We start from the raw sequence: 25,226 nt of genomic DNA, 5'->3' as shown, positions 1-25,226 counted from the left end.
CTACATCTAAGGAGTATGCATCTTTGTCAAATTTTTACACTAGAAAATCTGAGTGGTTCTTGCCAATTTTGGAATTATTAATGTGGGCGATTAAGCTGAAATCAATTGAAAGACTAAAGCTGATAGCTAGCTGACTTGTTGCCTTGCTGCCATATAAGCCAGTGCCTTCTATGGGAGCTTTTGCATTTGAAGGTACCTCACAAATTTGATTTAGTTCAGGTTTCTGAGGCGAAAATATCAGTCTAATGATCTACCACAAAATAGAGAGAGCTTTTGTGATAACTGAGCAAATATTTCATTATCAGATATTAAGAGCCTGCTTGGTTTGGGATAAGCTATTCAACAAAGTTTGATACCTGGGGTTGGGGTCTCTTCAATTCCTGCTATGCAGGCAATTGTCAATATGGAAGCTAATTACATTTAATCCGACAGATCTGGTCACTGGTGCAAACTAATGTATGACATACGAAATTGTACATATAAACTCTCCAGATGGCTAAATAGATTTCTGGCAGTGTGTCAGCTCGGGGAGGGTCTGCCTCTACTCATAGACAACCAGCAGTGACGCATGTCCCCTGATCTGTGTAATGTAATCTATATAATTTAAAGATTAATTGATGTACGTCACCACCGATTGATTTAGAGCTATGACTGCATGGGGGCGGGAAGAATGAACTCATATGCTGTGAGGGCGGACATAAAAATGTGTTTTATGTCCGTGAACACGTAATACAGAAATCAAATTCTAAAAGTAAAGAAGACAAAAGCCTTGATTAGTCTGAGACTGTTGCACATAGGGCCTACAAATAAACATGGGCTCACATAACTCTTTAAATCTGCATAAATCCGAATGAATCCACTTTGTGAATGTTTTGCATGCTTGATGTTAAAGGGATAGTTCACTTTAAAATGAAAATTCTGTCATCCGTTACTCACCACTCATGCTGATTAAGTAGACATGTTGATTACTAATCACTAACTGCTGGTTGGAATGACGTGATGATTGCATATATAATTTAAACATGTTCCTCGCAAACTTTTTTTTAATAAAACATCATATGCTGCTCGCACAGTTAAAATTGTAAAATGCAATAAAAATCCTTCCCAAACGTAGAAAAACACTATACAAATCTATCGCAAATGTGTTCTTGAATGCATTGGGCTAATCTATTTAAACCAGGGTAATTTGTCCAAATTTGATCCAAACATGGGTTGAAACAAGCAAGCAATTTTTAGAGTGAACTTTTGAAAGCGGCAATCCCAAATTTTGAAATCTCGTTTGTTGAGATTACATATTTATAACATGAGTAAAATCTGACAATCATGGTAACACTTTCGTTCCCATTTTAGCGCAAATACATTTAAAAACTGTATTTTCAAGCTGTCTCCATTGATTTACAGATGGTGACTCCATAAGTAAGGTTTTAGAAGAGATATCAACAGTATCTGAAACTGTGGTCAGATTTGCCAAGATAACAGTCTCCAATGAAAAGTTGGGTTTCATATTTATGAACTCGAACCTTTCCGATTAACTTCTTCCCAGACCAAATTTTCTGAGCTATGCTGTTCACATTCATTTTATATCTCTGCTCTTATTATGTTACTGATTTTCTCAGTTTCTAAGAAACTATTGGAGAGACGCCAACATCAACTCCAGCAACATCTGTAATAAAATCCCCTTTCCCTTTAATTAGAAATTATTCTGAAAGATAGAGGCGTGTTTTAAAAAGCCTCTGCTGTGATGAGAAGTGCTTCACATCTGTTATCTAAGCGCATGAGTGACACAATGGCAACGCCCTATAATGCATTTTCTGTCTCTCTCTCTCAGCTTAGTATGACATAAATACAGACAAACGGTCTGGCACAAAGATTCATTCTCTGCAGTGACTGGTACTTATGGAGCACAGCATGTTAGAAGCCTCTCTGTCATCCTCCACCCAGCGCCTTTGTACCGCAGTCATTATTTTACATCTTAACACCCTGAATGCATGCTTGAAAAGGACAAAACAAAAGTTGACGGTTTGCATTGCATACATACAGTTGTGGTCAGAATTATTGGCACCCCTGGTAAATGTGATCAAATATGGCTGTAAAAATAAATTTGCATTGTTTATTCTTTTGATCAAATTTACAAAAATCTAACCTTTCGTTGAAGTAAAACAACTGATAGTGGGGGGTAAATCACATTATGAAATAAACGCGTTTCTCTTAAACATGCTTGCCATAATTATTGGAACCCTTGTATTAAAATACTTTTTGCAACCTCCTTTTGCTAAGATAACAGCTCGGAGTCTTCGATAATGCGTCCATATTACAGAGCACTGATTTTTTTGGTTTATGTTTTTCTTTAATATAATTTTAATGTAGGATTTACTTATGCTTAGTAACTTTTTTGCAAATAATTTAGGCTACAGCACAGATACACCCTTACGGAAATTAACCATGGTTATATTAGATAGCAAAACCATGTTTTTATTTTAATAAAACCATACTTTTGCCGTATTTGATTACCCTTTGCATAACCACACATACAATATATTTAAACCATGGATTTGAAGCAAAACAATGGTTAATTTGTGGTTTCCATTAAATAACTACAATATCCCTGTTATTTACTTATTTATAAATATTATTTTAGTTTTTTTTGTTTCGTTGTAAAACCATGCTTCATTTCTGTAATGGGGATATAGTCAATATGTGTGTGTCCACAGCACTCATCTGACACGTTTGTTTGAAGGACAGCATTGGACAGGATGTGGAATAGTGTTTTGTCAGTTAAATAAAAATAGCCATTTTATAAGATTAATCAAAAAATAATCGGCCAACTAATCGATTATCAAAATAATCGTTAGTTGCAGCCCTAATGTTTAGATAACGTTAGTCACAATGTATGCTAACGTTACGCAGTGACTGTGATGTCACATGCAAAAACATCATAGGCCTACTTCAGTTTTCAAAAATATAAATATATAACTTATATTTTTACAAAATCGTTTTAAACTTATATGGAGGAAAAGGTGATGTTTGCTAGAAGGATTTTATTGCAGATTTATTTTTAAAGCCATCTTTGATCATATTTACCAGGGGTGGCAATAATTCTGACCACAAATGTTTGTCAGATCAGGCGCAGGTATTTTAAGTAATTTCATAATGTATGCATTAATGGTGAGCCAATATGGGGTTGTTAAATTATTTAGCAAGTAAAAGTGGCCTATTGCAGATGTAACACCATTAATATATGTAAATATAATACTATATATATGTAAACACTGTTGAGCCAAAACATAATGACCAGTCAGAGGTGAAATGAATATTGTTGACAGATTAAGGACTGGGTAGATTAGATGGTAAGCAAACAATCAGTTCTTGTAATCAACGTGTTAGATGCAGGAGAAATTTCTGAAATGGTAAGGCTTGTGAATTGATCCCGGTCTGCTGTGGTGAGAATTTACCAGCAATGATCCGTAGAGGGACAAAAAAAAAAAAAAAACTGGCGACAGAGTGTTTGATGCCCAAGACTCATTGATGCACAAGGGCAATAAAGGCTATCCCGTCTTGTCCAAGCCAACAGACGGTCTACTGTGGCACAAGTCACATACAATTTTAATGGTGGTTATGGAGAAATATCAAAACACAGTTCATCACACTATCATCATCATATCTTCAGACCAATCAGAGTGCCTATGATGACGCCTGTCAATCTTTGAAAGCACCTACAACTGCTGTACGGAACTGGACCTTGGAGCAGTAGAAGAAGGTTGCCTGGTCCAACGAATCCTGTTTTCTTTTACACCGCCGTGTCTGTGTGCACCGTTTACCTGGAGAAGTGATGTCACCAGGATGCACAATGAGATGATGACAAGCCGTGAAGGGAGTGAGATGCTCTGGGCAATGTTCTGTTTGGAAACCCTAAGTCCGGCCATTTATGTGGATGTAAATGTGACATGTGCCACCTACCTAAACACTGATGCAGACCAGGTACATCCCTTCATGGCAATTCCCTGATGTCTATGGTCTCTTTCAGAAGGATAATGCACACTGACACACTGCACACATTGTTAAGGAATGGTTTGAGGAACATGATGAAGAGTTCAAGGTGTTGCCTTGGCCTCCAAATTCCTCAGATCTCAGTCCAACTGAGCATCTGTTAGATGTGCTGTACCAAGTTCGAGCCACCTCTCAAGCTACAGGAATTAAAGGATCTGATGCTAATGTCTTGGTGCCAGACACCACAGCACACCTTCAGGGGTCTAGTAGAGTCCAAGCCTCTGTGTCAGCCAGAGCAGACCAACAGCACATTAGGCAGGTGGTCATAATGTTTTTGGCTCATTATCAGTGTATAAATGGATGCACATGCATTGTACACAACATTGTTGACACTTCATTAATATTTTGGACAACATTTACTCAAAATGTGAAACACTTTTGTCAATAGGTCAATCATGTACAGTTAATGGGTGATACACATAATCAAAAGGGCTATCTACTGGCCATTCAATCATCTGGTACTATTTTTACTATTTACATATTTCCTCATAGATTCTCATAACATCTAATAGTATTCACAAAAACTATTATGTAACATAATAGATTTATTTCCCAAGGCAAGGGTTACGTGAACAGTGTACTGGATAAACTGCATGAGTTGTGGCTATCTAACCTAGGAGTATGTGTGTGTGTGTTCGAGGAATGAACTGTGCAACTAAATCCAGTTTGAACTGATGTCACTGAGTAAATATGTGATCCTTTGATAGACTTTGGCTGGTGTGTGTGTGTGTGTGTGTGTGTGTGTGTGTGTGTGTGTGTGTGTGTACTGGTAGAAAATGATCTGATTTGACTTATGGAATGCACAAAAGCCAGCGAGGATCGGGCAGTTACACCTTTTATCCTTAGATAAAGCAGACAATCTTCAGGAAATTGGAGTAGCTGTATTCAGTTTCAAGCACAAATGAAACAGAAGTATTTATACATACATTTTTTTATGCTTTTACATTTAAGTATTTAATGAATATGAAAAGGGGTTATTAACATAGATAGAAATAATTATTTCTCATTTTCATTTAGTTTAACTTGATGCACTAAAAAACTACAGCTATAACTGAAATAAAAATGAATAAAAACTATATTAAAAAGCAAAACAAAAATAGTAATACTTTACAATAAGGTCCCAGTTAATATTAGTTTGTTGCACTGGCTAACATTAAATGACAATGAGCAATGCATTTGTTACAGTATTTATGGATTTCTGTTTGTGTTAATTAATACAAATAAATTGTTCATTGTTAGTTCATGTTAGCTAAGGTTTTTGTAAGCAGACTAAGCAGAAGTTTTTTTTTTTCAATAATGTATTAATAAATGTTGAAATTAACATTAACTAAAATTGATAAATGCTTTAGAAGTATTATCTAAATGGAACATTACTGTAAAGTGTTACCACAAAAACTAATATAAATGACAAAACCACACAACAATAATACTAAAACTTAAAATGAATAATGAAAATCAGTATAATAATTCAAAATATTGATTAAAAAAATAATTGTTTCAATTATATGACAGGGTATAGTATACATTTAAATATAGACAGTAGATTTAATTTTCATTCACATATCATTCTTTTTGCCCAAGCTAACTTTCTCATCTTGCACTCCATATGTGCCTAATCATGGCTAACGTTTGCCCTTAAACCTGAAAAGTGATATTTCTGCGCCCCTAGCTGCACCAAACAGATTTCCTATCCAAAACACTCCAACCGCCCCCACACGCATTAAACAGCTTACCCCACCCCAAACTCATGCTATTGGCTGAGCCAGAAGTTGACATTTCAGACTGCTCAAACAAACAGCAATGTTTTGAGAGACTGAGCTTACACTCTTTATAGAAGTCAACAAATGACTTGCTTGTAGTTGTTTCAGCATATTAAACAGGGATAGAAGAAAGAATTTTGACCCTAAGAAATGTTTAAAGGTGCAGTATGCCATTTCTGAGAAATATTGTTGAAAGTTGACCGGAACGAGCAGCTTGTACAACACACTTGTAGCCAATTAGCAGTAGGGGGAGTGTCCTTTCATGATGTTGGAGGAGAGAAAGTGAGCAAGAGGGAGATTTGAAGAAAGACTGTAGAAAGAGACATGGCTGAGAGACATTACAAAAGAGAAAAGTTCAGAGAAATATCAGTGGAAAAAAGAAGGTTTATGATCCGGCAAGAGCTTTAGGACATGTGTTTATATTAGAGAAGCTTTAAAGCGTTGCAGAGACCAAAGCGTGAAGGCCTGAAAATGGGCTTTGTGTTGTTTCTGCTCCATAAGTGAGTAACATTGGTTTTGCTATCTTTCACAAAACCAAGATATGCTCTTATTGTAACATTATCTATAATAACAGGACAGTTTTGTGTGTCATTAGCTATGTTTCCTAGCCTGACAAACCAGACCCACATAAAGATGTTGGTTCTAGGAACTCAACTGTGAGGGCTCAATTTGAGAAGAGGGATAAACGTTTGTCTTAAAGGGGGGGTGAAATGCTGTTTCATGCATACTGATCTTTTTACACTCTTAAAGACTTGGAATCCCATACTGAACATGGACAAAGTTTCAAAAGTTAAGGTGGACGTTTGAAGGGAGTATTTCTTTGTCAAAAATACTACTTCCGGTTAGTCATAAGTTTCGGCAAGTTTTTTGAGATCATGCGTCCCCTTTGACGTTAATGGGGGCGGAATTTCCTTATATGGGCCTTACGGACAATTCTACCGGAAGAGCGTGAGAGAGAGAGAGGGAGAGAGCGAAAGTAACAGGCTACCCCCATCAAAGCGCTGGCTCGTAGGCTGCTGCACAGGTGATGTGCACAATTACAATGTCACCAAAAAAGTGCGTTTTTGGTTGCCAGACCAAGACAGTCCTGCACAGATTCCCCAAAAACCCCGCGTTAAGGCAACAGTGGATGTAATTTGCTTTTCCGGATCAGCAACTGAGTTGCACGAATGTTTATATCTGTTCGCTGCATTTCGGTGCCGACTGTTTCATAAACAAGGCCCAGCTCGACGCCGGATTTTCCCGATCGCCTAATGCTGAAGGATGGAGCAGTCCCAACGATAAAGGTCCCAACGTTAGAACCGCAGGCGGTGAGTGAGACTGCTTCAAATGTCTGTGTTTTTGCCTATGCTCATCAAGTAGCCCAAACATGATCACGTATAGTTAATTGATCAATGGAGCATGCGATGTGTAGTGCGTGTACATTTGTTTAGCTGGCCACTATATGTGTAACTTTATGTTTGTGTATTGTAAAAGCACTCCAAACAACAATACACAAAGAGTGGGGAAATATGTTGAACTAAATAAGCACGCTTCTTCATTCAAATGCGCTACTATTCCGTGTCTTTCTATGTAAACACTAACTTAGCCTGCCGTGCAAAACCAGTCCGCTTACTAACGTCTACACAAACCACGCGTAAACACACACACACACGTGCACAACTACACTTCCCACATGTACACCTTCAAAGACAAAAATACGACAATATAATTCAAGTATAAATATGTAAATAACACAAGCCGCTAAGCATATTATATAGTTAGTGTATAACTTGTACCACATAGAGACGTCCTGCTCTAGTCGTTTTTGCTGCTGCTCCTGTTCAACTGCAGCCTCTGGGTCTGATTCCGGATCATAGATGTATGGCTGTCTCTGATTAAAAGCCATATTTTTATTTTTATTAAAGTTTTTTTCCCGCTGTTAGGGATGACACAGCTTTACGACGCATTCGACTCAACACAATAGCAGCAGCGCGCACACGTCATTATTTAGCTCCGCTCACACGATACGCCCCCACCCACTCGGCTTTTTTCGGAAAGACTCGGAACAGCGCATCTTTCTTATATAATTATAAAAAAAATAAAGACTTTTCGGAGATATGCAGGATGCAATGCTACTCTATAGGTACTCAAGATTGACATGACACTGACTGAAACTGAGTGTTTCACCCCCCCTTTAAACTCCCTCTGCATGCAATTGGATAGCGCTACAACCAACCAGAGCAACGAAGAAGGTGAAGCGAAGCTAGTTGAGAAATTTTTGCTGTATCTGGTCAGCAAAACTCAGAACACATCTTCCCTTCTTAAGAATGATTTCAGTGCCATTCTTTGTTCTTTTCTCAAAGAAAAGCTTAACTCCAAGTCTTCCAGAGCTGCGGCCAAAGCCATTTTCGAAAGACCGCTGTTCGCCAGCTGCTTTGTTTACAAGTAACACATGTTCTTGTCGCAACTTTGCCATCGTTATGTTAAGCCCACCCACTGACTCTATACACGATGTGATTGGCCTGATCAGAGTTTGGTTTTTCCAGCTCGCAAGTCTATGGAGAGTTGCTAGACGACACTCGCTGCAAATTAGATTTGCTGTTGCTACGGTGCGTCTAGTTCCCTTTCAGTTGGACACTACGACGTACATCGTACCGACGAATTGGTATCACTTATGTGAGCCCCTATCAGCTTCGAGATATCGAAAACGGGCCAATGAACATTGGCGTGCATGCTTTGCATATCGCACCCCGCCCCGCTGCGCGGGTATAAAGTGGAAGCGATCGCCACGCACTGTTGTCATTCACTTCGGAGCCGAACGGCGTTGATGAAGCATCTGACTGCCTTCTATCTAGAGAGAGAGAGAGAGAGAGAGAAAGAAAGCATGTGCCGGGGGAAGTCGCTCTTGTGTTGGCCAGACGGCACAAGACAGCGTGACCGCAATCTCACTGCTGATGAGAGAGCTGCTGTTTTCACAGAAAACTTGAGAAACTGAGCAAATTGCACTACACACACACACACCACACACAGTTGGTTCGGTGGGCGTGTTCCTTTTCTGGTGAGAGCAGAAACAGGCTGCACACAAAACCTCTCATTCTGCTACAGTCAATCCCTGGGTGCTTCAACACTAAAAAAGCTGATTTTCCTCACAAAAGAGCTATTCGGGTGACGTGCCATCCTTTTCAGGATGTCTTTCCACCCGTGCGTTTCTGGATGCGGTCGTTCCCTGTTGCCCGCCAACGGTCACAAGCACTGTATCACGTGCCTGAGCTTAGAGCACGCTGAGGTGGCGTTTGTGGATAGCTCGTGTTCTCACTGTGGGAACATGACTATCTCGGCACTTAGGTCGAGACTCACCTACCTTCGGGAGGGTGGAGTCCCCCTACCCATAGCTCGATTTAGGTCTATTCCTGCCCAGCAGAATATACCAACTTTGACGGATGGCCGGGGTGACCTGAGGATCACGTTTAGGGCAAACCCATCGAGTGAGCCTCCGCGGGGCCCTAATCCCTCACAAGTGCCGCAACCGGTGGTGCTTCCGGAGGATCCCGTTGGTCCCTCTCATTGGCATCCTTTGGGGCACCCGCGGACGAGCAGATGTCGATCGCTGCATCGGAGGGGGAGTTTCAGTCCTCTGGGGATGAAGATTTGGCTGTACTGCGTCCCTCTGGGTGTCTTAGTCACACAGAGGAGCCGCCAAACCTTCAGCTCGTGGTCGGACCCTGTGTTTCTAGGGGCGGGGGTACCCCTAGAACAGGTATCCAGGCATGCGATTGTCTCTACGGATGCCTCATCCCCGGCTGGGGTGCCACGTACAACAGGCTTGCAGTTTCGGGTCTGTGGACGGGGCCTCAACTGCAATGGCACATCAACTGCCTAGAGTTGTTAGCAGTTCGTCTTGCCCTGAGCCGCTCCAAGACACCACTCCAGGGCAAGCATGTTCTGGTCCGTACGGACAGCACTGCGGCCGTAGCGTACATCAACAAACAGGGTGGTCTACGCTCTCGTCGCATGTCACGACTCGCTCGCCACCTCCTGTTATGGAGCCAGAAGTATGAGGTCACTTCGTGCCACTAACATTCCGGGCCTGCTCAATCGTGCGGCCAACAAGCTCTCACGACAGTCAGTGCTTCCGGGAGAGAGGAGACTCCATCCCCAGGTGGTCCCGCTGATTTGGGATCGCTGATTTTGGGATTGGCGTATGAATCCCAAGACGTGCCCTGCCCGCTCGGGATTAGAGCCCACTCCACCAGGGGTGTAGCCTTGTCCTGGGCGCTGGCTTGTGGCGCCTCGCTGACAGACATTTGTAGAGCTGCGGGCTGGGCGACACCCAACACGTTCGCTAGATTTTATAACCTACGTGTAGAGCCAGTATCTTTCCATGTACTCACTTCCCATAGTCGGTAGCACCTGAGTGCCCGTTCTAGTGTCGGCTTGCTGTGCCACTCCTTTCCTCATGGAACGTATACGTTTGCTTATATGCTCCAGTCGAGTTCCCTATTTGACGAACCCTGTCGAGTCCTCCGCAACCCGCCGCAGTCAGACGTGGCGGAGCATCTGACGCCAGGTCTAACACTCGTATGCATTGTGGAACTTGTGTTAGGCTGGGTTCCATATGTAGTGACCCCCACGGCGGTCCCATATGTGTATTCTCCATGGTACGGCTCCCTACGGTGAGCCCGTGTCTTTCTCTCAGTGCGGGGACTGTCCCCAGCTCAAGAGGGCCAGCAACAGTGCGTGGCGATCGCTTCCACTTTATACCTGTGCAGCGGGGGCGGAGTGCGATATGCAAAACACGCACGCCAATGTTCATTGGCCCGTTTTCGATATCTATAGAAATAGGGGCTCCTAGAAGTGATCCCAATTCGTCGGTACGACGTACGTCTCCGTTCCCTCCCTGAGGGAACGAGGGTTACCATACATAACCAAGACGATTTCTAGGCTATATGTTTCCATCCAAATTCATGAATTTAACTTATGCGCAGAATGGGAATATCGCATAAAACATTTGCGAATACAGCTGAAGAGAACTAAATTGTTGCTTCCTGATAAAATTATGCTAAATATCAATATTTCCTGCTGTTTCTTTACGGCTGCGATTCTTTTATGCGCTGCTTCTCAGAGAAGCTCGACTCTGTGATCACTGGCAAACGCTGCTCCATCTGCAAGCCAGAGGGCGCTCTTCTGCAGGGTACTCGAAAAATGCACCACAGTAGTACAATAGCACAACCCTATGAGCATCATACAATTACTGAGCTGAATAAACGGAAAATTGAAACACTTCGATTAAACATGACTTAAACAATGCTTCTCATGTTTGGAAAGATGTTTGACACGTGTTGCTCTTTCAAATCCACGTTATAAATGACTCAAACTCAATAGAGAGTTCAGATAGAGCTTTTGAAATTGCAGCCTTTGCGATTTCATAATCATAATAAGCCAACTCTTTTAAACGACTCTTTTTACATGTTAATTGTGATTAATCGTGAGAGGTAATTATACTGAATCACTTTGATGACAGACTTTGTTTAGGCATTTCAGATGCTTTGCAACAAGATTGATAACACTGGTAACACTTTAGAGCAATGGCCCGTTATTAATAAATAACTATGAAGAAAGTAATGCAGGACTAATAAGTAGAACTACATTAACACTTAAGCTAATACTATTAACTAATATAGAAATTAGCTGAACTAATCAGTAAGTAGTATTGAATTCAGGACTAATAGTTCCTTATTAGCTAATTAATAGTTACTGAATGAGACTGACGTCACTAATAACTTATAGGTAAGGAAAAATTATAAAGAATTACTAATTAATTACTAATCACAACATTGTCTGAGATGTGAGAAATTGCCTTTTTTACCTTCAATGTGGTCATAAAATGCATCACAAATTACTTAAGTGTTACCTAGTCATTATGCAGGAACTTCTAGTGTTCCCTTATGAGGGAACTTTACACTATGTCCACTAGGGACAGCTTTGGGATAACGTCCCAGCGTGATAGCGTCTGATGCACGTATGTCAACTCAGCCAATGGCAAACGTGAACGTCATGGGCGGGTGACGTCACGACCAGGAAAGGATAAATACACCTCCGGTCCGATCAGACCTCAGCTTTTCTGGCTCAGCAAAGCGCTCTGTTTAAAACTGTCTTGTCTATTTATTGTTGTCTGTCTGATATTATCAGCTTCAATATTAAAACAGTCATGGCGAACACATCATCTTTCAAACATTGTGCTCCCCGTGTCCCCGTTTCCTTACAAGGGGAGATACACATGCTTTGTGTGTGATGTGTTTGGGAGCGGAGCATGCTCTGTCAGCCTTCGAGGGGGCTGACTGCGAGCATTGTGAGAGGCTGCTGCTTTGCACGCTCCGCTCCCGCCTGTCACTCTTTGAGAAGGGTGATCAAGCTCGCTTTCCCTCTGGTTCCGGACCCGCTGCTGCCGAGGCACAGCGGAGAAGGACATCATGGGTATCGCAGATGGATCTCACAGAGGGGTTTGAGATGGGCGCGAGCGCTCTTTCTCTGCCTTCACCTGCGAGATCTGTCGATCAAATCCTGGTGTCGGAAGCCCGCGCTGTGGTTTCTTCCGCCCGGGATGAGAGCCCGTCGTCTCAACACTCCAGTTCTGAGGAGGTGGATGTGTTGAGCGTCGGTTTGGGGGAAGATGATTCGCCATCTCTTACCCCAGCACATGAAGAGCTGGTGGAGGTGATAACTCGTGCTGTGGCTAAGTTAAATATTCAATGACCAGCCGAGAAACAAGGCGCTCGTCCCAAAAGCAAATTAGACAAGCATTTTCTACACCTAATACACCCCGCACGTTCACGAAATGCGTAGATGCAGCACTGGCTCCGCTCAGGCTGCAGGGCATATGCATTCTGAACTATATAGACGACTGGCTGATTTTAGCACAGTCGGAGGAGATGGCGGTTCGGCATCGAGATGTCATCCTCGCTCATATTCGAAAATTGGGGTTGAGGCTTAACGCGAAGAAGAGTGTGCTTTCTTCAGTACCGAGAACCACTTTTTTGGGCGTAGTTTGGGATTCAGTGTCGATGCGGGCGGTTCTTGCGGCCGCACGCATTACTGCTAATCTATCAGCCGTCGAAAGAGTAAAGCTAGGCCAGTCACTCACTGTGAAACAGTTTCAAAAACTGTTGGGGTTGATGGCAGCAGCGTCCAACGTGATACCTTTTGGCCTGCTGTACATGAGACCTTTACAGTGGTGGCTCAGGACCAGAGGGTTTTCCCCGAGGGGGAACCATTTTCGTATGATCAAGATTACGCGGCGGTGCGTCCACGCCTTGGTCATATGGAAGAAAAACTGGTTCCTGTCCCAGGGTGCCGTGTTGGGAGTGCAGTGTCGTTGAGTCACTCTCACGACGGATGCCTCTCTCACAAACTGGGGATCGGTAATAGAAGGTTGCTCAGCTCAGGGTCTGTGGAGGGACCGTCATCTCTCGTGGCACATAAATTGCCTGGAGATGATGGCAGTCTTCAATGCATTGAAGTTTTTCCTCCCGGATTTGAGGGACCGTCATGTGTTGGTCCGCTCAGACAACACATCAGTGGTCTCTTATTTAAATCATCAGGGGGGTCTGCGTTCGCGCCCACTGTGCAAACTGGCGCACCAGATCCTCCTGTGGTCTAAGGGGAAGTTACACTCCCTGAGAGCAAACTTTATCCCAGGGGCTCAGAATATTGGAGCGGACATCCTGTCGAGACAGGGGCTGAGGCCAGGGGAATGGAGACTTCACCCTGAGGTGGTGAAGCTCATTTGGGAGGTCTATGGTCAGGCGGAGGTCTGACATGTAACTAATCATATTCTCTACTCTGAATAATGTCATATAATGCATCATGATGCATTATGAGTCTTCTGGTCAGCTTTGCCCCTTAGCTGTCAGAGCTCACTCTACTAGGAGTATGGCGGCCTTGAAGGCCTTGGTTTCGGGGGTTTCCCTCAAAGATGTCTGCGATGCGGCCGGTTGGTCCTCGCCCCTTACGTTTGTAAGATATTATGATCTTGACCTGGAGTGCGCTCCAGGTTCATCAGTGCTTCTGTCTTGAGTGTGCAGTTTCACATGACAGGTACTTTGGTATTATGGCGTTTTGGTATTTCGTTCCCAAAGCTGTCCCTAGTGGACGCAGTGTAAAGTTCCCTCGTAAGGGAACATCTCAGGTTATAACTATAACCATAGTTCCCTGAGAAGGGAACAAGACACTGCGTCCCCTTACCATACTCCCTGCATCCCTGCGAGCTTTGCTTCAGCAGTTTTGCTGAGGTCTGATCGGACCAAAGGTGTATTTATCCTTTCCTGGTCGTGACGTCACCCGCCTGTGACGTTCATGTTTGCCATTGGCTGAGTTGACATACGTGCATTAGACGATATCACGCTGGGGGCGTTCCCAAAACTGTCCCTAGTGGATGCAGTGTGGTTATAGTTATAAACTGAGACGGTCTGGACCATTATTTTAAAGTGGAAAACATTGCTAGATCACTAGTAGTTCTTAAAAACTGTCCTATGTTATTCTAAATAAAGTAATAAAATGCATCACTCAAGTACCTAATCACTCTTCAAGGACTACTGATGATCTGAACCATTATTTTAAAGTGAAATATATTTTCCACTTTAAAATAATGGTTCAGATCACTTAGCTCCTGCATAATGACTAGGTAACACTTAAGAAATTAGTGATGCATTATATGACATTATTTAGAGTAAAGAATATGATTAGTTACATGTCAGACACACAATAATGTGACAATTATTCAGTTAGTTATAGTTATTAATGAGGCTAATCTCAGTCAGTAATTATTGATTACTTATTAAGGAACTATCTCCTAAATGCGATGTTATACCTACTGATTAGTTCAGCTTGTTTCTCTATTAGTTAGTAGTAGCTGAAGTGTTAATGTAGTGCTACTTATTAGTCCTGCATTACTTTCTGCATAGTTATCTATTATTTAACGGACCATTATTCTAAAGTGTTACCAATTAATCTACTGGTTAGTCCAATTATACCGTCCCAACTCTAAAAGTCCCAAATTTTATATGCGCATGAAGGAATTTTCCATCCAAATACGTTTCCATCGTAGTTTATTATCTATCTTTCTTTTTTATCAAACTCAACTGAGTGCATATGTTTTTTATTGACATTTTTAGAATTTACGCACATCTTGGCTAGCCTGACAAGCCAGACCCACATTAAGATGTTTGGTCTGGAAACTCACCATTGACAGGGCTCAATCCGAGGGGCGGAATAAACGGTTGTCTTTCAAATAAAGTTGTCTTTCGAACCGTCAAAGGCGATTCGAAAGACGGCTGGTCATCAGTTTCTGTGTTTACTAGAAGCACGCAAGCGCAACTCGGCCGTCATTATGTTAAGCCCCGCCCACCGACTCTATACACGATGTGATTGGCCTGACCAGAGTTTGGCGTTTACAGCTCAGAAGTGTATTGAGAGTTGCTAGACAACACTCACGGCAGATTAGATTTACTGCCGCTAGGGTGCGTCTAGATTTCTAGGCTACATCTTGGCGGTTTCATCAGCTAATTTTTTTATGTGATATACCACAATGCGCATAACAATAGGTAGATGGAAACATAGCTATTGTTTGTACGGATTCTTCTGTTCTGCCTTGTCTTCACATAATTTTGAATTTGGCAATTTGCTTTGCCTTAGCTATGATAAAGAAACATCGACTCTTGCATTTCATGTTTGTGCATTTTGGGGGCGGAGCAATAAAGAGAGGGGTTGCTTTCCGATGCAAACAGTGTTTCTCAGAAATCCCTTACTGCACCTTTGAAAGGCTGTTGGTGTCACGGACAACAATTACAACCCCATGCTTTTACTCCCCACAGTGTAAGAAGGAAAGGTACATCTCTTACCTGCTATCTTCATATTCATGTGAGCATCCATTAACAAGTTCTCAGCCTTCAGGTCTCTGTGAACAATATTGCGTTCATGGCAGTACTCCACCGCTGAGAGGATCTGCCAGAACTTCCTCCTTGCATCCATCTCGCTGAGCCGCCCGCGGCTGGCCAGGTAGTCTGTGTTGCCAGACAGGGATCAGGTGTTATTGGGTCGTCATCTGCACATCCAGGCAACATGTCACAGTCATGCATTTTTTTATGAAAATGGTATGCAGATTGTGACAATGAGCAGGGAAAGGGCACCTGTTTAACAGTACTGGTCATAGTAGTCCTGATTAAATACTATATTGGACTTGACAAAAAGACTGCAGCGAACAAAATCAATTTGAACCTGAACAGCTGGGGTTCATCCACTCATTTGAAATTAATTAAAATCTATACTTCAGATTACATTATTATTATTATTATTATTATTATTATTATTATTATTATTATTATTATTATTATTATTTTGCCGTAGGATCTGCTTATAATGCTAGTAAAGTTTGTTGTGCCAAAATCAATTAATGTTCAGTTCCAAAAAATTATCAGCAAGGCTTTATCATTACTCCAGTCTTCAGTGTCATGATCCTACACAAATCATTATAATATGCTGATTTGGTGCTCAAAAAAACATTTGTTTATTATCTATGATGATTTGTTTTTATTTTCACGATTCTGTGATGAATAGAAAGTAAAAAAAAAAAAAATGTAATGCATCCACTTAATTTAATGCATCCTTGGTGAAAAAAAGTATTTGCTGGATAAAAATTTGGCACCACTTTATTTTGTGTCTTTAACTGCTTACAAAATTGTTAGGTACAATGTAGGTTTGCTTATTGTGTTTGTGTTGTACTGCAAAACACGATTGAAGTGAGACACGGGCAAAGTTAGAGACAGGTTTAGAGGTATGTTTAGGTTTAAGGGTTTGCTATAGGGCTGTTCTGAGCCTATCTCAAGGATCGGTACTGGCTGGGGGGTGATTTTTTAAAAACTGATCAGTATCGGCTATCCTAAGCATATTTGATGCACACTTTTGTAACAAATCACTTGAAAGTAATTTATTTATGGGTTGCATCTTGCTTCGGACTTGACTATCAGACTGGCCTCCGGACACCGTGAGCTTCATGCTTTCTAACCTTATCTCCACTTGTTTTTCTTTCTGTTTAAATTATTCTGCTTATTGTACATATGAAATACAAGAAGTTTATATCAGTAGTCACATTCATAATTGTGACCACACAGTCTGTTTACAATGTTTACTATTCTAACAGATGTTTAGCTACCAATGTCTTTATACAGTCTGTGTGTTTAATCTACTCTCTCTCTTTCTCGCTTTCCTGTAGCTCAACCAGTAGATCGTGGCACTAGCAACGCCAAGGTTGTGGGTTCGATTCCCAGGGAAAGCAAGAATTGACAAAAAATGTGTACCTTAAAAAAATTCTATGTAAGTCGCTTTGGATAAAAGCGTCTGCCAAATGCATAAATGTAAATGTATCTATAATATAAATCTATACATAATTACTGTAGTAAATGTTATATTGGAATTACTCTGTATTATTGAATATTGAGTATGTTCCAATATTTGAATGAACTAATTAACTCTAAACACCTGCAAAAGATTCCTGAGGCTTTTAAAAACTCCCAGTCTGGTTCATTACTCAAAACCGCAATCATGGGTAAGACTCCCGAACTGACTGGTGTCCAGAAGGCCATCATTGACACCCTCAAGCGAGAGGGTAAGACACAGAAAGAAATTTCTGAACGAATAGGCTGTTCCCAGAGTGCTTTTTTAAGGCACCTCAGTGGGAAGTCTGTGGGAAGGAAAAAGTGTGGCAAAAAACGCTGCACAACGAGAAGAGGTGACCGGACCCTGATGAAGATTGTGGAGAAGGACCGATTCCAGACCTTGGGGGACCTGCGGAAGCAGTGGACTGAGTCTGGAGTAGAAACATCCAGAGCCACCGTGCACAGGCGTGCGCAGGAAATGGCTACAGGTGCCGCATTCCCCAGGTCAAGCCACTTTGGGCTACAGAGAAGCAGCACTGGACTGTTGCTCAATGAACAGTACTTTTTTCGAATGAAAGCATATTTTTCATGTCATCCGGAAATCAAGGTGCCAGAGTCTGGAGGAAGACTGGGGAGAAGGAAATGCCGAATGCCTGAAGTCCAGTGTCAAGTACCCAGAGTCAGTGATGGTCTGGGGTCTCATGTCAGCTGCTGGTGTTGGTCCACTGTGTTTTATCAAGGGCAGGGTCAATGCAGCCAGCTATCAGGAGATTTTGGAGCACTTCATACTTCCATCTGCTGAAAAGCTTTATGGAGATGAAGATTTCGTTTTTCAGCACGACCTGGCACCTGCTCACAGTGCCAAAACCACTGGTAAATGGATTACTGACCATGGTATTACTGTGCTCAATTGGCCTCCCAACTCTCCTGACCTGAACCCCATAGAGAATCTGTGGGATATTGTGAAGAGAAAGTTGAGAGACGCAAGACCCAACACTCTGGATGAGCTTAAGGCCGCTATCGAAGCATCCTGGGTCTCTATAACACCTCAGCAGTGCCACAGGCTGATCGCCTCCATGCCACGCCGCATTGAAGCAGTCATTTCTTCAAAAGGATTCCCGACCAAGTATTGAGTGCATAACTGAACATAATTATTTGAAGGTTGACTTTTTTCTTATTAAAAACACTTTTCTTTTACTGATCGGATGAATTATGCTAATTTTTTGAGATTTCGGGTTTTCATGAGCTGTGTGCTAAAATCATCAGTATTAAAACAATAAAAGACCTGAAATATTTCAGTTGGTGTGCAATGAATCTAAAATATATGAAAGTTTAATTTTTATCATTACATTATGGAAAATAATGAACTTTTATCACAATATGCAATTTTTTATATATATATAAAGATTTTTTGTAAATGAATAATCCAGATACATTTGGGCAATTATGTGCTTTTATTGTTTTTAATTAGCCTTTTAAAAATATTTTTATTGAGATTAATTTATGTTTATTTCAGTTTTAGTAATTGTAGTGCTTCAGCTTCGACTTCAACTTATTTTATTTCAGTTAGTTGTCAAGGAAATATTTTTAAATTTTCTTTAGGTTTTTTCATTTCATATTTATAGCAGTCTTATTTCAGTGAATGCAAACCATTTTGAACGGTTAACACTAGCAATACTGGTTCTGATATGTTTTTGAAAGCTACACTAAAGGGAAACTGAATTCCTCGTGCAAAGACCCCTTTAATAACACATTATTTTCTCATGTCCTCTTTCATGCATCACAGGTGTTTGTGTAATGATACCTTTTGCTATGTCAGAGTGTTGTGAATATGCACCAGCTTTTCATGAATTTCAAATCCAACGAAAACAACCTGAAGCAAGCAGCATATATTCATTCCCTCCTCAAATGAAAGGCCAGCCTGTCATCCACAGCCGACCACACACATTCAAAACAGGACCTGACTGTCAGCAATGCCTGCTTCAGATGCGAGCCGAGCACAGATAAAACAGCAGTCCTCTGAGTTAATCAGTTGACAAGGGCACGGAGATGCCAGTTGCATGCGTATGCGTGTGTGCGTCATACGGCCCATGTGTTAGGGACATGTAGGAGACTTCAAAGGGTGCGCTGTGCATGCGAATATGAGGAAGTGTGCAGCACGAGTGGGATGGTACGATATTGAGTTGACAGATGGCTTCACATCCCTATGGATTGACTATATGACAATGTGTCATTTGCACCCTGCAGGTAGGATAAGGAATTTGAATCTATATCGTGACCACACATGATATTTAAACCCTTCTTGCAACAAAAATGGAAATTCCCAAAAACATCCAGAATATAAAAGAAAATGACTGGTAAGCAGATTAAACATTAAAAAGCTTAGATTAAGTAAAAAAAAAAGATAGACATGATTCAAGTGACAAGGGGTAGGGCAAACAGCTGACAAATTTTTACATACAAAATTACTGGATTACTTAAAGGGTAAGTTCCCCCAAAAATGAAATTGGTGTCATTAATGACTCGCCCTAATGTCGTTCCACACCCGTAAGACCTCAGTTCATCATCAGAACACTGTTTAAGATATTTTATATTTAGTCCGAGAGCGTATGCAAGTGAATGCACACTATACTGTCCATGTCCAGAAAGGGAATTAAAACATCACCAAAGTAGTCCATATGTGACATCAGTTAGTTAATTAGAATCTCTTGAAGCATCGAAAATACATTTTGGTCCCAAAATAACAAAAACTAAGACTTTATTCAGCATTGTCTTGTTTTAAATAAAGACTAGAACATCGAAAATACATTTTGGTCCAAAAATAACAAAAATAACGACTATATTCAGCATTGTCTTCTCTTCCGCGTTTGTTTTCAATCCTCAAATAAAGATTCTAACGGTTATGAATCAGCGGATTGATTCATGATTCGGATCGTGTGTCAAACTGCTGAAATCACGTGACACTGGCGATCCGGATCATGAATCAATACGCTGATTCATAACCGTTCTAATCTTTATTTGAGGAGTGAAAACAAACCTTGAAGAGAAGACAATATTGAATAAAGTCGTAGTTTTTGTTATTTTTGGACCAAAATGTATTTTCAATGCTTGAGGAGATTCTAATCAACCAACTGATGTCTCATATGGACTACTTTGGTGATGTTTTTATTCCCTTTCTGGACATGGACAGTATAGTGTGCATACACTTGCATACGCTCTCGGACTAAAATATAAAATATCTTAAACTGTGTTCCGAAGATGTCTTACGGGTATGGAACGACATTAGGGTGAGTCATTAATGACATCAATTTCTGTGATTATGGGCCGTTTCAATCGAACCATAAACTGGATAGACCTACAACCAATCAGAGCGACGGAGTAAGTGACGTATGTTGACTTGAGCGACAGATCGTTGTCAGCAGAACTCAACTGCACGCACACAGGAAGAAGTAGAAACGAAACGATCTTTGCCGGTGTTGTAAAAAGAGTACTTATCAAGACGATCATCATTTTGGAGAGAAAGATTAAAGGTGAATGCACATACTAACAAGTTCTCCGTTTATGATCAGAATTAATTCAATCCAGTCCCTCTTTGGTGACCTGAACGATTACGTTACTGTTGATAACTGTCTGTCCATCATTGTATAAAGCCCGCGCTGACAATTTGATTGGTCCTAACAGCTCTGGTTCGAGTATAGTTGCTGCGCAATGGATCAGGTCCAGACTTGGTGGGGCTAAGTTAGGATGGCACCAGGCTACATTTAGGCTTAACACTAAGAAATGTGCACTGTGCAATAAAGAAGTATTCCAAATAAAGTTTAATTATAATATTTATATCAATAAGTCTCAAGCGATGTGTCAGTAAATATATGAATGGAATTATAGTATACTTAATATGAAATAAATAAATGATTGGTTAATTGAAATGTTGTTCCAGGATCAACGATGACATTGATCAACGTGGTCATACGTGGTCATACCCAATTCTAGTCAGAATATGAGTTTGATACTGCTCCACTGGGCTGTGATTATGGGGTGTGTTTCAACCGAACCAGGAAAGACCTCAATTGGATAGACCTACAACCAATCAGAGCAACGAAGCGACGCACTGTCAAATGTCAACGGAGCTCAACTGCACTGTGTTGCCAAGTCCACGTTTTTTTCCGCGGGTTGTTTCTGTTTTTTCCCGCGGGTTGAAGCGACTATTATGTGATATATAGACCCATGGGTGCGAATTTTAGCAGGCAACCTTGCCAAAATAACACACATTTTACCCCCCAAATGCCATTTTTTTCCAGAGAACACCCCCGAGAAGCTATTGTTTAGGGCTAGTAGTTGGCGGGTTTTGTTGTAAAACTTGGCAACCCTGTCTGCACACACACTAAAATAAATGATCTTTGCTGGTGTTGTAAAAAAAGAAAAGAATTTAATGATACACAGAGTACTTACCAACATGATCATCATTTCAGAGAGAAATAGTGAAGGTGAATGCATATACAAACAAGCTCTCCGTTTAGGATTCGAAAAAAATACAATCCAAGCCCCTTTAATGATGTGCATGGTTACGTTAGTGTTTATCATCTGTCCGTCAGTGTCTGAAGCCCGCCCTGATGATTTCATTGGTCTGAACAGTTTCTGTTCGGCCATATCACCCTGTAGCCCAAGACTGTTTTCCCACTGAAGCTAAGCAGGGCTGAGCCTGGTCAGTACCTGGATGGGAGACCAACTGGGAAAACCAGGTAGCTGCTGGTAGAGGTGTTAGTGAGGCCAGCAGGGGGCGCTCACCCTGTGGTCTGTGTGGGTCCTAACACCCCAGTATAGTGATGGGGACTATGTATTTTAAAAGAGCACCGTCTTTCGGATGAGACGTAAAAAACTGAGGTCCTGACTCTCTGTGGTCGTTAAAAATCTCAGGATGTCCTTCGATAAAGAGTAGGGGTGTAACCCCGGCATCCTGACCAAATTTGCCCATTGTCCTCTGTCCATCATGGCCTCCTAATGAACCCCCTCTCCTGATTGGCTTCATCACTCGGTCTCCTCTCCACCAATCAGCTGGTGTGCGGTGGGCGTTCTGGCGCAATATGGCTGCCGTCGCATCATCCAGGTGGATGCTGCACATTGGTGGTGGTTGAGGAGATCCCCCCTTCTATGTAAAGCGCTTTGAGTGCCTAGAAAAGCGCTATATAAATGTAACGAATTCTAATTATTATAATCACTCCTCTATGGATCGAGTCCAGACCGAACTGCCCGTCCTCAAATGTTGTGGGCGGGGCTGAGTTTGGCTGGCATCCAGGCTATGTACTTACACCATCTATAAATAAAAGCTTTAGACGACATGTAAGTAAGGGATAATGTACACCCAGCCAGCTGTTATTGCAGAATAAACCCCGACATCATGATCTTGCATCAATCTGGAGAATTTTATATATGCACTCATGCACTCTTATTTTCTTCTGCTAATATGTAAAAATGCTAAATGTTTCTTGTCACGTCAAATTCAGTTATGATTTACATATAAAGATATACATATCAAGTAATTTGCATCATTTGATATTACTGTTGGTCGCAAAATGTTTTTTATGGTAAAACAGTTGTCAAGTATTACAATTTTAGCTACGCACATCTTAAAATGCACTCTTTCGCTGCTATAACTAAAGTATCGCGTTGGAATTCACACTAACAGTAAGCCCCGCCTTCTTTGATCTGATTGGCCATCTCACTCATTCTGACAGTCACGAGGCTAAAAATATAACATTTTATTTTTGTCATCCTAGCAACAAACAGAGCGGTGTGTAATGGAGTGCAGCAGAGCAGCATCAAGAATATCAAATATTGGATGGGGCGATTTGGCCATTTCTAATTATTCGAGGGGAATTGGCCCCCTCAATGTCTATGGTGGTTACAGCCCTGCTGCATAGTTTTACTGCTGACTGTCGCAGTACGTGCACTAAGAACAAAGTACGCGTGCCGTCAAACACAAGGAGTATATTAACCCAATAACCAAAGACGTACTGCCAAAATCACAAGGATGTCTCTGTAAATTATTATCTTATTCCTCTTTTTTGGCAGCAGCTGTCATATCATATTATCTCTCTTGCTTTGTCAAACGCAACCTTTTGCCCCTTAATGAGGCTATAAATCTCATTCACTGTCTTTCAAGTATGACTGTAGCATTACTGAAAGCGCTGTTATGGGTGAGATGATTGTTTCTTTGGTCACGTAGCTCTCATCTAAAACACCAGGACCTTTTTCCATTACAGGTGCCACTGCTAATCCGCACAGGACAAAAAATAGCTTCTGCTCAGCTCATCCATTAGCTTTAAGTGAGTGAATCAGTGTAGAGATGGATGAAATATGCAGAAATGTAGTTTGACCATCTCAATCCACTGCAGGCATGCATTTACTGCACATGCAATACAGTGTGGGGTGAATATATGGATCACAATGAAATAAGGTTTGTCTACACATATAATGAAACGGACGCACTCACCAAATATCTCTCCATTTCTGGCATATTCTGTGACTAGATAGAGCATGTTTTTGGTCTCCATGACCTAATGAAAGAGAAGAGATGTTGTTCTTATCCATTGCATTAATGTGGAATGCAATTAATATGACAAAAAACTCATATCACAAGAGCACAAGAGACAGACAGCATTTTCCCCTGTCACTACAGTATTCACACTCAGCTTCAAGTGAGAAAACAATTCTACATCCTTTTGTTTCGTGTGATGCAAAGGAGAAGAAACAAACGTCATGATGGTGACAAGTGATTCACACTTAGTCAATAATATGTTGGCTATTATTTTAGATAAATAGGTGTATTGTTCCAGTCAGATATCTTTCTCTACACTGCTCAGAGCACTGGTACCATAGCATTAATCTTTCTTTTGGACATGTATCATGGTAGTGCTATTATATTCTTGAAGTGTATTGGAGTAACATGTATACTGTCATTAAAAATTATGTTTAGAAGCTTTTGAGCTTGATAAGCTTTTGAGCTTATTTTGAACACACTTCAAAATAAATAAATATTTGTGTAAATTGTGTAAGGTTGGTAAATAAAATTACTTGTATTTATATTATTATTATTATTATTATTATTATTATTATTATTATTATTAATATACATGTTTTTATTTATTTGTTATAATAATATTAGTAATACTGGTTATTAATAATTAATATTATTATACACTGTCATTTTTTCATAGTTTTGTTATTTTATATATTATTACTATTTTAAATTATTATGTATTTATTTATTTATGTATTATTATTAAATTACATAACGTGTCTATTATTTATTTAAAGACTACTATATTTTATATTATCATTATTTATTTATTAAATAATAATAATAATAATAATAATAATAATAAAGGCATAAAAACAACACTCTATAAAATAAATAATTACATCAACACAATTATGAAACAAAACCAGTGGATAACAATAATTAAATTATTATTATTATTAAATAAAAAATACTTTATTAAGATATTATTTATGTATTATATTATATATAATTATTTAATAGTATTATTAAAATAATAATAATAATAATAAATTATTATTAAAAAGTTATAGTAATAAATAGTAAAATAATAAAACACTTAAAAAAATAATTATAATAATGTCAACAAAACTATGACAACACATGTAAAACAAACAACAATCTATAAAAACAATAATAATATCAACACAATTATGAAACAAAACTAGTAGATTATAATTATTATTAATTAAATTATTATTTTATTATTATTTGTATAATAATAATAATAATAATAATAATAATAATAATAATAATAATAATAATAATAATAATAATTATTATTATTATTATTATATTTCACTGGTACTAAAAACAGCAAAGAAGTCGTTGTGTCCAAAACGTTGACTAGTAATGTATATCAGTGCCATTGTATTCCTATCTACTACTTGCACCATGATATTGCCAACATAATTGTTTTAGTTTTTTGTAAATTAATGAATCTTTATTTCA

General features: G+C 40.2%; 1 protein-coding gene across 2 annotated transcripts in view; it reads right to left on the bottom strand.

Moving 5' to 3' along the window:
• The window catches only part of sik2a (salt-inducible kinase 2a), a 57,668-nt gene that overhangs the window by 29,446 nt on the left and 2,996 nt on the right, over positions 1-25,226 (bottom strand). For both annotated transcript variants that reach the window (XR_010904281.1, XM_067437823.1), the window contains exons 3-4: positions 23,709-23,772; positions 15,686-15,847 (exon numbers count right to left, since the gene is read on the bottom strand). Coding sequence is in view for 1 of the 2 variants with exons in the window: in XM_067437823.1 (XP_067293924.1) it covers positions 15,686-15,847; positions 23,709-23,772 (226 nt within the window). In the remaining variant the exon portion in view is untranslated. The remainder of the gene's footprint in view (positions 1-15,685; positions 15,848-23,708; positions 23,773-25,226) is intronic.

Source organism: Pseudorasbora parva, chromosome 3 (assembly GCF_024679245.1).
Source record: "Pseudorasbora parva isolate DD20220531a chromosome 3, ASM2467924v1, whole genome shotgun sequence".
NCBI lineage: Eukaryota > Metazoa > Chordata > Actinopteri > Cypriniformes > Gobionidae > Pseudorasbora > Pseudorasbora parva.
Note: the sequence above shows the minus strand (reverse complement) of the source record. Positions and strands in the feature narration are given on the sequence as shown.